At 49.5% G+C, this 13,286-nt stretch overlaps 7 protein-coding genes across 7 annotated transcripts; 3 read left to right on the top strand and 4 right to left on the bottom strand.

The window, feature by feature from the left end:
• Positions 1-178: 178 nt before the first annotated feature.
• Positions 179-2,044, bottom strand: BO97DRAFT_385215 (uncharacterized protein). The gene is made up of 4 exons (XM_025693458.1): positions 1,843-2,044; positions 1,490-1,769; positions 954-1,433; positions 179-903 (listed from the first exon to the last, which is right to left on the bottom strand). The coding sequence occupies exons 1-4, from the start codon at positions 2,010-2,012 to the stop codon at positions 271-273; spliced, it is 1,563 nt and encodes a 520-aa protein (XP_025554190.1). The 5' UTR covers positions 2,013-2,044; the 3' UTR covers positions 179-270.
• A 281-nt stretch (positions 2,045-2,325) lies between these two features.
• On the bottom strand, positions 2,326-4,183 carry BO97DRAFT_385212 (hydrogen/calcium exchanger domain-containing protein). Its single transcript, XM_025693457.1, has 3 exons — positions 3,085-4,183; positions 2,733-3,026; positions 2,326-2,650 (listed from the first exon to the last, which is right to left on the bottom strand). The coding sequence occupies exons 1-3, from the start codon at positions 3,888-3,890 to the stop codon at positions 2,353-2,355; spliced, it is 1,398 nt and encodes a 465-aa protein (XP_025554189.1). The 5' UTR covers positions 3,891-4,183; the 3' UTR covers positions 2,326-2,352.
• Positions 4,184-5,479: 1,296 nt separating this feature from the next.
• On the top strand, positions 5,480-7,352 carry BO97DRAFT_363619 (cystathionine beta-synthase CYS4; the record flags this gene model as incomplete). Its single annotated transcript, XM_025692511.1, has 4 exons — positions 5,480-5,739; positions 5,811-5,845; positions 5,923-6,599; positions 6,656-7,352. The coding sequence occupies 4 exons, from the start codon at positions 5,480-5,482 to the stop codon at positions 7,280-7,282; spliced, it is 1,599 nt and encodes a 532-aa protein (XP_025554188.1). The 3' UTR covers positions 7,283-7,352.
• A 195-nt stretch (positions 7,353-7,547) lies between these two features.
• On the top strand, positions 7,548-8,274 carry BO97DRAFT_236370 (uncharacterized protein). Its single transcript, XM_025690745.1, has one exon. It carries the CDS (start codon positions 7,813-7,815, stop codon positions 8,194-8,196), a length of 384 nt encoding a protein of 127 aa, XP_025554187.1. The 5' UTR covers positions 7,548-7,812; the 3' UTR covers positions 8,197-8,274.
• Positions 8,082-9,520, bottom strand: BO97DRAFT_403665 (signal recognition particle receptor subunit beta). Its single transcript, XM_025694790.1, has 2 exons — positions 9,172-9,520; positions 8,082-9,093 (listed from the first exon to the last, which is right to left on the bottom strand). Exons 1-2 carry the CDS (start codon positions 9,382-9,384, stop codon positions 8,353-8,355), a joined length of 954 nt encoding a protein of 317 aa, XP_025554186.1. The 5' UTR covers positions 9,385-9,520; the 3' UTR covers positions 8,082-8,352.
• Positions 9,521-9,807: 287 nt separating this feature from the next.
• Positions 9,808-11,352, top strand: BO97DRAFT_385205 (putative beta-1,6-glucan biosynthesis protein (Knh1)). The gene is made up of 4 exons (XM_025693456.1): positions 9,808-10,376; positions 10,450-10,550; positions 10,629-11,034; positions 11,121-11,352. Exons 1-4 carry the CDS (start codon positions 10,164-10,166, stop codon positions 11,184-11,186), a joined length of 786 nt encoding a protein of 261 aa, XP_025554185.1. The 5' UTR covers positions 9,808-10,163; the 3' UTR covers positions 11,187-11,352.
• BO97DRAFT_363612 (glutamate 5-kinase) lies at positions 11,304-13,280 on the bottom strand. Its single transcript, XM_025692510.1, has 5 exons — positions 13,133-13,280; positions 12,895-13,082; positions 12,721-12,831; positions 12,572-12,667; positions 11,304-12,514 (listed from the first exon to the last, which is right to left on the bottom strand). Exons 1-5 carry the CDS (start codon positions 13,167-13,169, stop codon positions 11,675-11,677), a joined length of 1,272 nt encoding a protein of 423 aa, XP_025554184.1. The 5' UTR covers positions 13,170-13,280; the 3' UTR covers positions 11,304-11,674.
• Between the last annotated feature and the right edge of the window lie 6 nt (positions 13,281-13,286).

Here is a 13,286-nt window from a genome sequence, read left to right as displayed (position 1 = left end):
CGATTTGCGCTAGACCCGCAGAAAGAGTCCGTTAGAACAATCTTGAATTACAGCCTTGACTACCCTGTCTCGCCAATGAATTATAGAATTTATGTTATTATATCTAGCCAAGCATTGTCCAAGACAATCTGCAAATAGAGCCATAAAGGCTCTGTGGACGTCATCATATCATTAGCTTGGAAATCCAGTCACTCGTGGATCATGAAGACCAAATTTGTATATGCACAAGTCCGGGACTTTTTATAATCTTTCCACGAACTCGGTCTAGTCCTAGAAATTCGACGTCTGTCCGTTCCATCTCTTCAAGAAACTTGCCGGAAACGAATCGGGTCTATAAAGCACACCAGGCTCCAGTCTCTCTAGCTCTTCCTCAATATATTGCAATACAGACTCAAGTTCAGCAATCCTGTTCTCGCTGTTGACACTCGTTAATGAGGCCTTAGGTTCTGAATTGGTCTGGAGTCGAGGCAGAAGAGATTGGATTGCCCAATCTGTGGCGAACAAATCAGCGTCTAACGGTGAATCTGCAGCTAAGCTGTAACCGTGTAAAGAATCTACCAAACTGCATCTCCTTGCCTGCAAGTATTCCAAGGGCCCACCTATTCCTTTAGATGATAAATTGTCCAAGATCAAGCCTACTCTGCGTTGAAGCCCTGTGAAAGCTTGGAGTCCGAAGAGCGGAGCAGTACAACTTGCTGAAGGGGCGTGTAGAAATGCTTCCTGTGGGGCTTGAATCCTCGCCATTTTCCGCTTCTCAGCAGACGAAGCCGAAAGCAGATCACTCGTTTCAGTTCTGTATGCAGCAGTGAAGGCTTCCAGTGCCCCACAGGACGAATCCTGATCCTGTAAGCCCATGGCGATCTCTCTCGTGGACGATGCCATCTTCGAGACTATGTCTCCAAGCTATGAAGAGATCAGCATTTGCGCCCAGTATGTTATAGAATGTGACATACATGGTGCAGTTTCTGATGAGCGGCCGTGCGGAGCGCCCCGTGCTGTTCCTGGATCCCATGCAGTATGGGCTCCACGAGTTGCTTTTTAGTGGACATTTCTGCTAGAATTTCGATCTCGGGATACAACGACTCCAGTTCTTCTTCCAGAGCACCCAATGCTGACTCGGCTCGTGTTTCGCCCGTTTGTATGGTGGCATGATCCGTCTGCACACTTTCCAAGTACAAGCGGTCAAGCCGATACCGTATCTCTCCAGCGACATACTGAGCATGATGTATACCCAGTTCTATGGCCCGCTTGGAGATAAAAGCATCATCCCCCGCGTACTGAAGGCCGTGCCCAAATCTCTCAAGGCATGCGAGTTGTCCATCATCGGCTTTTAATCGAGTAGTCAGAGACGAGAGTAAGCCTCTCCCTTCCGTGGCTACCTTCTCCAACTCCAATCTGACGTTGAGTTCTAATTCACGAGACATCTCATCAGACTGAACGAATTATGAGCGGCTTTCTCGTATTTTCTTCGACTGCCCCAGTGACTTACTGCGACTGAAGCGGTCTGTCTCCCTGATAGAACTTGCGCACGTAACCTATCCGCATCTCTCTCAAGCTCAAACTCCCGTTCTTCCTTCCGCTGGAGTTGTATACTTATAAATTGTGATTGTGAAGAGACTATGGCAGTTTGTCGTCGTATCGCGACCGTGGAAGCGTTGAGTAAATTAATTGAGTGCCGAAGTTCTTCGTCAGATAACGGTCGCGTTGCGCGCGTAATTCGACTGCTGAGGAGGTTGCTCAAGTCGTCTGAGTCCTCGAGGGCGGAGTACCTGCAAGCTCAGATAAGAGCAAAAGTCAATGATTATTGAGCATCGGTCATAAGTGGAGGGATGTGTTGAATACAATGTAAACTCTTCCTGCGATAATAGCAAGTCGGGTATGACATGCTCCGACACCCAGTTGGCGTGAGCTGTAGCGCCTGCTTCACTGGTCAAGGCTGACAGGACCTTATTCCGACTGATCGGGATCTTGCGTTCCTTGGATTCATTAATGATGATATATGCTTGCTCCATTGAATTGACTAGTTCGTTTATCGATATGCTGGCCTTCCTTGGAACACACTTCGGCGGTCGCCTGGAAATCCACCAGTCAGCCTCGGCAGTCAAACTACGGAAGTTCCGCCGGACTCCCCGTTCTCCCACAACATCATTGGCCTACAGGCTAGATAGGTCAACATATTGCCGGCCCGGGGAGAACGACCCCTACTCAAATTATGTTTGGACATATTTTGGCTCGCAAAGCATCTTCTAACAAGAGCAATTAGTTGCATAGGCCAATCACTAATGAGCTCGGCTGTTATGGAAAATTACATCAAATATGGACAGAACCCGAGATGCTTTTCTAGCAGACCTATCATGCCTCTGACTCGCCTTGTGTCTCAATCTTGGGATAATACCATGTGCTCACGGCTATGATCACATACACCAACACGCACAGGCCCCCTTCGAGGTAATTAGACTTGCCGTCGCGGAGGAAGTTGCCAACAACCAGAATGGACAACACTACCAAGACAATCATGAAGATCTCAAAGTTCAAGCCCAAGTCTTTTCCAAGACCCCATCCCACAATCACTGCCAGAGGCGCATTCAATAACGCCGTCTGAATTGATGGCCCAAGGCAGTGGAAAAGGGCGAAGTTGATCTGGTTATCCCTATATACGGAGTCAGCACAGCGAGCAGACGAAGGGGCTTTTGCAATGCATAGTCGGGAGCCGTCGCAGGAAGTACACCTACCAGGCTTCATCAATTGCAGTCAGATGCTCTGCCGCTTTCTCGACCAAAGGCACAAGGATCAACCCGACAAAATTGTCGGACACTCCTCTCTCAACAATGTGCTCGATCTCCTCCACCAAGAAAACCGCCGCCATGCAAACAAAAGCGAGAGATGCTGCAATGGCGATGAAGCATTCTAGTAAGGTGAGCTTTGCGCGCTTCAATTCTTTTTCTCGGTCCTCATCCTGATGCTCGTCAAATTCGAGGACTTCGTCGAAGATACTGTGGTGACTATGAAGATTATAAAATAGATACCTGAACCAGTCAGCAAAAGACTCTAGACGCGAATGCTGCCGTGGAGACGACCACCTACATCAGGAAGGCGACTAGGAGGATTACTGCAGTAGCTCGACTGATGACTAAAGTAGATTGATTCAGCACTTCCGGGGTGATTTGTGTATGCGTTGAACTGCTACTCAAGGTGGAGTAGAAGGCACTGGGGATCAGCAGTCCGAAACCCGCAACCAGCAACAGCCCGGAGCCTACTTCGCTCACGGCTTCATGGAATGACTGCTCTTCCCGCCCGATGCCACCAAAGAAGAAACAAAGCCCAAGGCAGAGTAACAGATTTGCCAGCACGGAGCCCAGAATTGCAGCCTGGATGACTGGGATGAGGTCGCCATTCTTGTCGTTATGAATCAAGACCATGAAGAGAACAATTTCAACCACAGAGCTTAGTGTTGTCTCTAAGAGAACGCCAAGGACTTTGGGAAGCTTCTTCGCAAGCTCTCCTCCGGCGAACCCAAGCAGATTCGCGGATGGAACCATAGCGATATAATTGAGGGCGAAGACCCAAACATGAAGATCAGGCCGAGCAAAGTGGATGGCAACAGCAGCGGGAACAAAGGGCCAAAGAACATTGACCAGCATGGATAACGTACAGGTGCTCCGAAAACAGACCCGTATAAAGTGAACAGGGTGAATACCCGTTCGGCCGCTCTCTCCAGCAGTATCAATACGAAACAGTCCATAATGTCGCTTGCGGTCTTGTCCACTGTGCGTAGGAAGCAGTGTATCATTGCCTTGCGGTCCATCAACAGCTTGTGTAGGGTCTCGCGATAAAACCCCGAGAGCTTTTTCAGAGCCAGCCTGTCGGCCGGAGTGGACACGCCGGCTCATATTGCTTGTATTTCACGAAATCCGGGAGGACCGTGTAAGTGAACACTTTGGCTTGATCTTCACCGACTGCGTAGTGAAAGTAATCTATTTTCGAGTGTTGTAGGTTGCTTGGGAGGAGGGTCGCAAGATAGAGAGAGGCTGGGCCCGCACGTCTTACTGCTGATGGGCAAAAGCTGACATGGTGTAGGGGGAGAAAGAAACGGCTCAGGGGAAGATATATATCTGGCAAAATGCACAGGCAACCCTCCGAGATTATGCATGATGGGCAAGAGGTGCGCTCATATAGGTATGGGGATATGAAGATTCGAGACCTAAGAACAAAACACGAGTCTTGGCAAATGAGTTGGCGGCGAATGGTTATCGCATGGGGGTCTAATTCCATGCTAGGCCGTTCTTGGGTTTGAGATCATACTTAGTACTTCCAGTCACTAACTTACTACGGAGTAGGTAGTAGATGATCACATACTACTCTGTACTTTGTAGTCCATCCAGCACCGGTGATTATACCACACACAATACTAGATATTGTTTTGCTTTTCCCCGAGGGTCCTGACAGAGGCTGAAGCGAACTTGATGCTCCAGCAATGAATGGTCAGCAGCAAACAGTACAATCAGTGTGTAAATTGGCTTGACTATGCTACGTGTGTAGATACCCTCCCTTCTCGTGGGTGGTATAGTACGAATACTAAGTACAGTACTATCGCTAAGCATATGTACAGTACAGTACTGTACTTCCCGTAGTACCTAGGGTCAAGGTTCCACCAAGTTCCAAGTTGATACCCAGACCTTGCCTAGACGGGGACCAACTGGGGCCATGGAAGACACTGTGAAGCCTTGGCCAGCGTATGAGCATCGATGATGTCAAATAGTGGAAGCTCAGTGGCGCCCCCGCCAAGCTGAACACAGCCACAGTAGACTAGGCCTGATGCTCAATTGTCCAGACTCTCGACTTATCCGGCCAGACGGTGAAGAACCTTGAAGCTGAGTCTGGACTATTATGAGGGACCAGGAGGCAAGTAGAAAAGTTCAAGGGCAATTCATTCTCCGGGAGGGCGGACGGCATGCTGGGAATGATTCGATAATATCCATGATACTACTAGTAAGTACCAAGTACAGTACAACAACTTGTGTACAGTATGTACTGTAGATACACGCATACGATACAGGCTTTGGCGGGGGCTCGGATGCGCGCGAGGCCCTGGGCCGAAGCGACGCAGAAACTCTATGACTTCTATTCTGTACCTTTTATCTAGCTGATTTTGATTTTACATTACTACCATATCATTTACCATGGATGTCACTATAGTTTCGATTGGTGGTCAGTTGAGCCACTCCCGAGAGACGAACGTCTTGCAGGCATGATCCGGCCCAGTTAACGGCTACCGTCGGGCGAGGGGAGGGGAGGAAATGGGTGGATTACGAGATTTTTTATCTAGTTTTTCTCATCCCCTCACTATAACACCTCTTCCCCCCCCCTCGCTATCTTTACCTGCGGTGTACTTAGAACTACCACAGAGGCTAGTTGGGAAATACCTTCGAAACGCCATTTCCCTGTCATTCCCCAACTGCTCGGACGCCCACCACTTATCATGTCCTCTACAACCGCCTCCACCGCCCCTCCAGTGGCCCTCGAGACGATCACTCAGCACATCGGCAACACGCCTTTGGTACGGTTGAACAGGATACCGCGCAGCTTGGGCATCGAGGCCGCGGTGTATGCGAAATTGGAATGCTTCAATGCGGGGGGCAGCGTGAAGGATAGGATTGCTTTGCGCATGATTGAAGAGGCCGAACGATCGGGGCGCATTAAGCCTGGTGATACCTTGATTGAGCCTACCAGTGGGAACACGTACGTCCGCTTGAGGCTTTGACTATGCTCCATCCAGAAAATATGAACTAAATTCCCAAATTGACGCTTAGTGGTATTGGTCTTGCTCTTGTCGCCGCTGTCAAAGGTGAGTCGTCTCGCCCAGATTAGTTGATCACTTCTCTCCGGTAGTCGATATCTAACCCCATCTCTCGCTTGCATTAGGCTACAAGACAATCATCACCCTTCCCGAGAAGATGTCTGCTGAAAAGGTCGCCGTATTACGAGCCTTGAATGCCACCATCATTCGTACACCCAACGAAGCTGCATTCGATTCTCCTGAGTCCCACATTGGGGTTGCAAAGCGTCTCGAAAAGGAACTTCCGAATGCCCATATCCTGGATCAGTACGGCAATGAGAACAACCCATTGGCTCATGAGCTGGGCACAGCCGAGGAGATATGGGCCCAAACGCAGGGACAAATTTCGGCAATCATTGCTGGTGCAGGAACCGGCGGAACCATCACCGGTCTAGCTCGGGGCCTTAAGAAACATAATTCCCGTGTTCAAGTCATAGCTGCCGACCCCCATGGATCAATCCTGGCTCTTCCCGCAACATTGAACCAGGAGCATCTAAATGAGCCCTACAAGGTGGAGGGGATTGGATACGACTTCATCCCCGAAGTACTGGATCAGCAGCTCGTTGACAAGTGGTACAAGACCGCCGATAAGGAGTCATTTCAGTATGCTCGCCGCCTAATTGCAGAGGAAGGGCTTTTGGTCGGTGGAAGCAGTGGAAGTGCCATTGCGGCTTTGGCCCAGGCCGCCAAAGATCAAAGATTCACCAAGGACGACGTGGTTGTTGTAATATTACCGGACAGCATTAGAAGCTATCTTACCAAGGTTTGTCACAGGTCTCCTACAATATCTGAGGTGACTAAGGTTCTGACTGATCTCAGTTTGCGGATGATGACTGGCTTGCTGCGAATGGGCTTCTGTTGACCGCCCCGGTCGTCGCTGATGTAGCGTCCATGCCTCCAACGCTGAACCCTCAAGGACAACAGGACGCATTTTCTGGCTCAAAGGTCAAAGCTCTGAGACTTAAACCGATTACCACGGTCCGGTCGAATATTCCATGCGAAACCGCCATCGAAATGATGCGCGACAGAGGATTTGATCAACTCCCGGTCTTGGCAGCCTCTGGGAAAAAGCTTGTTGGACTGCTTACCCTAGGGAACATCCTGAGTCGGCTTACCCACGGACGTGCGACAGGGAAGAGTCCTGTTGCGGATGTCATGTTTGATTTCGGTAAAATCCCTGAAGTTGTCACGGACCCCAGAGATATCGGATTGGCAAGCCCGCAAAACGAGCAGCAAAAAACCCAGGTCACAAGCCGGAAATTTGTTGAGATCACCATGGAAACTCCCCTCAGTGTCCTGAATAGATTCCTGGAATGGAACAGCGCAGCGGTCGTCACTGAGAGAGACGAAAACGGAGCAATGAAGCCAGTAGCCGTTGCCACGAAAGTCGACCTGTTAAGCTGGATGCTCCGTCACAATGAGAACAGCACCCAAGGGCCTCAGTAATGGCACCCAATTCACCGTCTAGCAATGGTTGTTTTTTTTTTTTTTTTTCTCTTCTTTTTTGGTGGAATGGGTCACTCTATTTGGTTTATTTTTATCTTTTTTACCTGGCGTCTGGGGCTGCTGAACATCATCGGCCACTGCAATATGCTTATCGTCAGGCCTCACTCACATCAGGAAAATAATTGGATACATGTAGGGTCTCAAGCTTGGTGATGCCAGGTGTGTTCACATGTGAACTCGGGCGCTGGTCAACAGTGCCACCACTCGAAAACCGCCTTTCGATAAGGGGGGCCAAGTGGGCATAGGAGAGGGCTGAATGTACTGTGATCTTTCGGCAACGTGAAACCAGTCAGCTGAGATCACCGGCTCATTGTTGTTAGTACATGACGACGGAACATCGTAATCTGTAACGGCTGTGAGACATCTTGAAAGAGCTCTTCCTTTACTGGCGATCAATCACAAAGACCTTGAATTATGGACTCGGTTCAATCTATCTTCTCTAAAGGTTGGGATGAGGTTTTGCCGCTGCAATGTGTGTAGGATCACTGGGCGAGCCTCCGTCAGAGAACATAGCCTCGAGGATGATGTTGGTTGCATTGATTATTTATCTGGCCGCAATCGAAGTCGGCGGGACCTCTCCGGGGCCAATACACAGTACATTCTCATTGCCAAGCTTGTGCAGCAACCAGCACCGCAGACAGCTGCTGCGCCCGACGCCGAAGCAACAGGATACTCAGATTGTAATTGGCAAGACAAGGGGCAAGACAAGGGGCATAACAGGTCGCGGTCCAGAAATGAATGCTCTATTATCTGATTTTGTTTTGACATTGGGTCTTCTCAAAAGTGCTCTCGACCCTTTCCAGTACTTCACATGTCAATGTTGTTTGATGCCCATCGTGGAGAAAATGCCATGAGTGTACAGTGCAGAGGTGAATGATCACCAAGGATATTTCGTTTCTCACGCCTTGTTGCACAATATCTTGAGAATATACAGGGCGACATATAAAACCCTGGGGTCCTATACCAGCCCACGGGCAACGGCGCACTCTGCAAATCTGGAATTGTATGCCCTACAGACACTGGCCGATCCATTCCTCCCACTTGCGGACCCCAGATCCAAGGTTTCTCTCTCCATCACCCATAACTGCTCCTCCTCCGACGTCTACTACTATACCGACATCGTCCTTGAAAGCCTGGAATGAGAATTTACCGTGGTGATCGCTGCCGCCGAGAATATCGTCATCGCCATCGACGTTCTCAGAATCAAGACTAGCATCCAGGAGGCTTTTGCTTCGAGAGTTCCGGACTCTATTAATCTCATCTTCCAACCTTTCCCGCACGGACCCGGGCGGCAAGGCCGTGAAAAGGTCTTGCTTGTTGGCAGCCACAAGCACAGGAATCTCAAATGCCACTTTCTTTCCCCTACTCAGAGCACGTTTCTGGAGAATCAGAAGCACATCGTATAAGTAATTGGCCGCATCTCGTAGATTCTCCGGGTCGGCGAGTACTGCGGTGTCGACCATGTACAGGACACCACGCAACTTCGACTTCGCTTCCTTTGACGTTGACATGGAAAGCAACCGCGAGATACCTTGAGATGCTCGTAGTTTGCCATGACCAGGAGTATCCCACAACCGGTATTTGACTGGATTTTTGGCAACATCCTTTAACGAAGTGTCATTCAACGACCTATAGCGATTTGATGCAGTTGGCACCGAGGCGGGGAGGCTGATTGTCGCCGCGGTGGATATTTGTGACGTATGCGTGACTCGAGTATCTTTACGCGTAGTGTGTGACGACTTTGCTTCAAGCTGTTACTCATGAGAGGTCTGTCAGCTATACGTGGAGGGCGGAAGAGCCTTCTGCGGGGAGAGGTTGGGGAGTCAGACCAGAGTCAGGAGAGCGGTCTTTCCAGCCCCATTCGGACCCAAAAGCAAAAAATTGCTAGAAGGTGGAGAAGCCACCGTTCGGTAAAAAAAGAGATGCAATAGAACGGGAAGTCCAAAGGCGATGAAAACCGTGACAGCAATCGCGAGAGGGCTGCCCTCGAGCAGGCTAGTGGCTATGGCTTCCAATGAGGCCCAATCCCCTTGCAACCGCATCGTGGTTAGACGCGCTCGTGGGATAAGTTGTAGACCGCAAGATGGCACAGGCACAGAATGGAGGACAGTAATGACGGAGTTGTGGTTGAAAGCAAACAAGATGAGAAGCCCAGAGAACACGAGGAGGCAATTAATATACGTAGCTAGATGGATAAGATTAACTCGACCGGAGGTGGGACACTCATGGCTGACGCTAAACCGCCTTCAACCTTAGCCTCAACCAGCCATACGCGCTAAGTGACTGTAACGTACGGTGTACTTCGTACGGAGCAGTTAGTAAGTGGTGTGGTAGCAGATCAGGAATAAAAAGTACGAGTATATAGTCAGTGACCGACCAAATAGTTGACCCGTTCTGTTGGGCGCACGAGTCTGTAAGCAGGTCACTAATACAAACTAGTTTAAGTCTTTTCGTAGGTATTTAGGCCGCTTGACCGCCTGCAGTGACTGCCGGGATCGCCTGGCAGACTTCTCAAGGTATAAGTTTGACAGCCTGGAGAGTCACTCGTTGTGTCCTGATCCCTTTTAGGCGCGCGTTCCTCGCAGTCCTGCGGTGGAGTGGAGTGGAGTGGTGCCAGTGCAGCGTAAGAGAAGACCTGCATACCATCGGATCGCAGGGGTAACGGAAGGGCGTCAACAACTCTACTTCATTCCTTTCTTATTCTGTCCCACTTGACTTTCTCCAGGCCATCCACGTACTTCGCATCACTCTTTGTTCTGTCTTTCTTTCTGGTACCTGAACCTCTCAGGTTATTCTTTTCCCATTCGTCTCTCGCTACACCATGAAAGTCACACACTCAATTCTGTTTCTCTTTGCACTGCTTCCCCAAGCCCTCGCCGATGTCGAATTTGTGTTTCCATCACCCAGCGCCATTTTGCGAACTGGGGATGTCCTCACGGCCCAGTGGAGAGAATCGGGCAGGCTTCCCCATATCTCTGAACTCATACATTATGATCTTTATCTCTGCGTCGGCGGGGAGTTAGCGGGAACACATGTGGGGCTCCCGCCTAGACCAAGTATCATTGATCTATTTGTCGGACGTCTACTGATCACTGAGAGTGCGACAGGAGGTTGCAGTTCTGCTTTCGAAAGATACTGTGTTTGCAAGAGGTAACTCGATATCTTTCAAGCTGGATCCCAGCATAAGCGGCAATACTACAGATACATAGTAAGGGGACTCTGCCAGGGTGCATTTGCGGTGGCAGTCTGGCACCAAGCCCATCGCTAACAGTGGCGTCACCGATAGCTTTCTGAAAATGATCTCTTGGGGCCCGGATGCCTCGGTCATCAACTTTTCTAAGGATTTTACCATAACTAACATGGCCGGCCCTAACTCAACATCTGTCTCGCAAGGGCCGTCTCCTACAATAGATGACTTCGCAATTTCTGATGGTGATTTGATCGAGCCAGTGGAGCTACGGAAGAGACAAGTTGATGGAGAGGCCTTTACAGTACCATATCAGTTGCAGACTGGTCCAACCAGATATGCACCAATGGCCAAGAAGCCTGCAAGCACGATTCCAGCCAGGTCGCCAACCCCCCAGTTTCCAGCAAGCGCATATACCATTGCCACAACGTATCTTCCCCCGGCAACGGTTGAAATAACCATCGCCGCATCTGTGACATACTCTGTCGTTAGTATTGAAAATACGGTATGTTTCACCTCGATGCTTTTCTCCCGCCGATACCTTAGCATAGGTGACGGGCTTGATTATTGAGTTGATGGTGACTTGGACAGGCCTCGCCCGCACCGCATCTGCACGACGCACAAATGAAGCGATACTTGGAAAGATGGAAGGATTAGGCCCGGAGCCTCATGGCAACATTGGTACTATCTCAGTAGCACATTGCCAACCTTCCTTTTCTTATTTCTCAATCGAGAGCCGGGCCAATGAATGTTGTACTTTTATACAGTTTTATCGTTCCTTGACTATAATGTATGGTACAACGCCCTATCAAACAGGTTTCTGACGAACTATATATGGTTCTTTCCCATATTTGTGTGCTCTATGTCTAGCACAGCAGCATTATACTGTAAATTCAAGTGAGCATGGAAGGTCGTGGCATGTTTCTAGTCCAGCACAAAGCGCGTCTCGTCCCACTCCTATGATCATTATGATCTGCAGAGTGGTATAAGCATTGGGGGTGCGAAGTCCCAGGCTGTAGCGAATAAGGACGAACGAACATGATTCTTAGACCCTGGTGGTGATCCTTCAGACAGGCCCAAGCACACGCGTGATTGAGGCTCGAATGAACCATCGTCCACGCAAAGCCATGCAGATTTGGTGGAGTTTATCGACGTGAAGTGTCATCTATCTGCAGAAAAGCAATATTTTCCCGAAGTGCCACATATTCACTATCAGCATAACCAAGTAGAGCTTGTATTTGGGTGCTTCTGTGGCCCTTGATGCGCTCAATCTCCATGCTCCCATAGTTGACTAGGGCACGCCCAACCTCCTTAGGCTCTTTCCCATGTTGAAGGAAATCACCATCGAGCGAATCGGGCGAAACTTTCCCAGTTACAACTAGTCGTACTACTTCTTGTTGGGAGAAATGACCTTCGACCCCCAGGACGCCGGCAGGAAGAAGACCGGCCTTTTTCTGGAGAGCGCTGTATGCACCGTGATCTAAGTAAACTGTGCCTCGAGGCTTCATTCCGTGAAGTAGCCAAAATGACCTGGACTGGATTGGATTTTCAGACGGAACAAAGCGTGTATGTAATGGGGGCAGAGTCTGCGAGATGCGTGTTGGGACCTCGGAGCTCTCAGACGATTCAAGCTCTGCATCTGTTGCAGTAGCCTTCTGGCTCAGCTGGAGATAGTTGACTATATCATGGACGTTTCCCGGCTTCGAACTTTTGGTGATGATGGTCATTACGCCGGCGCTAGTTCCTAGCTTTGCAGCGACGATCTTTGTACTCATACCACCAGTCCCTAGAGATGATCCAGCTGACGAGACGTCCGCTTCCAATGTAGAGATATCTGTGACAACTTCGATTGGGCGCGCGTCAGGGTTAGTACGGGGATTGGCAGTGTAAAGACAATCGACATCGGTCATCAAAAAGAGGTAGTCTGCCTTGACCATGGCAGCTGTGATCGCCGAAAGTGTATCGTTGTCACCAAATTTGATTTCCTTACAGGATTAGTGTGATGATCTGCGACAAGAGGCGTGGACGAAGGTTCGACGTACGGAAACAGCCAAAGTGTCATTTTCATTGACAATCGGGATTACGCCCATGTCAAATAATTGCGAAAATGTATTTTGGGCATTGATATATTGCGTCCTCTAGCGGTGTGTTAGGGGGGCGCATATTGGTGCCAGTCGACGAGGATGCTTACGTCTGCAATATCGTTCCTAGTCAACAGTATTTGTGCTACTGGGAGACGCAGATGCGCAAACAACCCGTCCCAGAGGCTCATGAGTCTACACTGGCCAACTGCCGCTAATGCCTGGATTTCAATGGTCAGTATTCGCGGATCTGATGTCTGACAAATTGTTTTTGTATTTTGTACCTGTATGCGAGGTAAATGCTTGGGTCTCTCTTCCACATCCATTCTCCGCAACCCCACACCGACAGCGCCTGAAGAAACAAGAACAACATTGTGGCCTTGTTTGCGAAGCTTAGCAACCGTCTCAACTATGAGCGTGAGGATAGATAGTATAGGTTCATGGGTGTTCTCGTCTACTATGGAACTGGTTCCTAGCGTAACGTTAGTTTCTGGTCGTAGTCAAGCATTGTGTACTCCACACCTAGTTTGATGACAATAGTCAGACACTTGAAAGCCATTTTGATGTAAAACCGCAGAAATATAACTTTAGGTCGCAATTGAGTACATCACACAGGGTTACTGTGGGGCGCCGGAAGTTGGTTGTACACTTTGCTCTGGTCGCCCGTGAGTCAGCT

This window comes from Aspergillus homomorphus (assembly GCF_003184865.1).
Source record: "Aspergillus homomorphus CBS 101889 unplaced genomic scaffold BO97scaffold_6, whole genome shotgun sequence".
In the NCBI taxonomy this organism is placed as follows: Eukaryota; Fungi; Ascomycota; class Eurotiomycetes; order Eurotiales; family Aspergillaceae; genus Aspergillus; species Aspergillus homomorphus.
The sequence above is the reverse complement of the archived record's forward strand: the minus strand, read 5'-3'. Positions and strand labels throughout refer to the sequence as shown.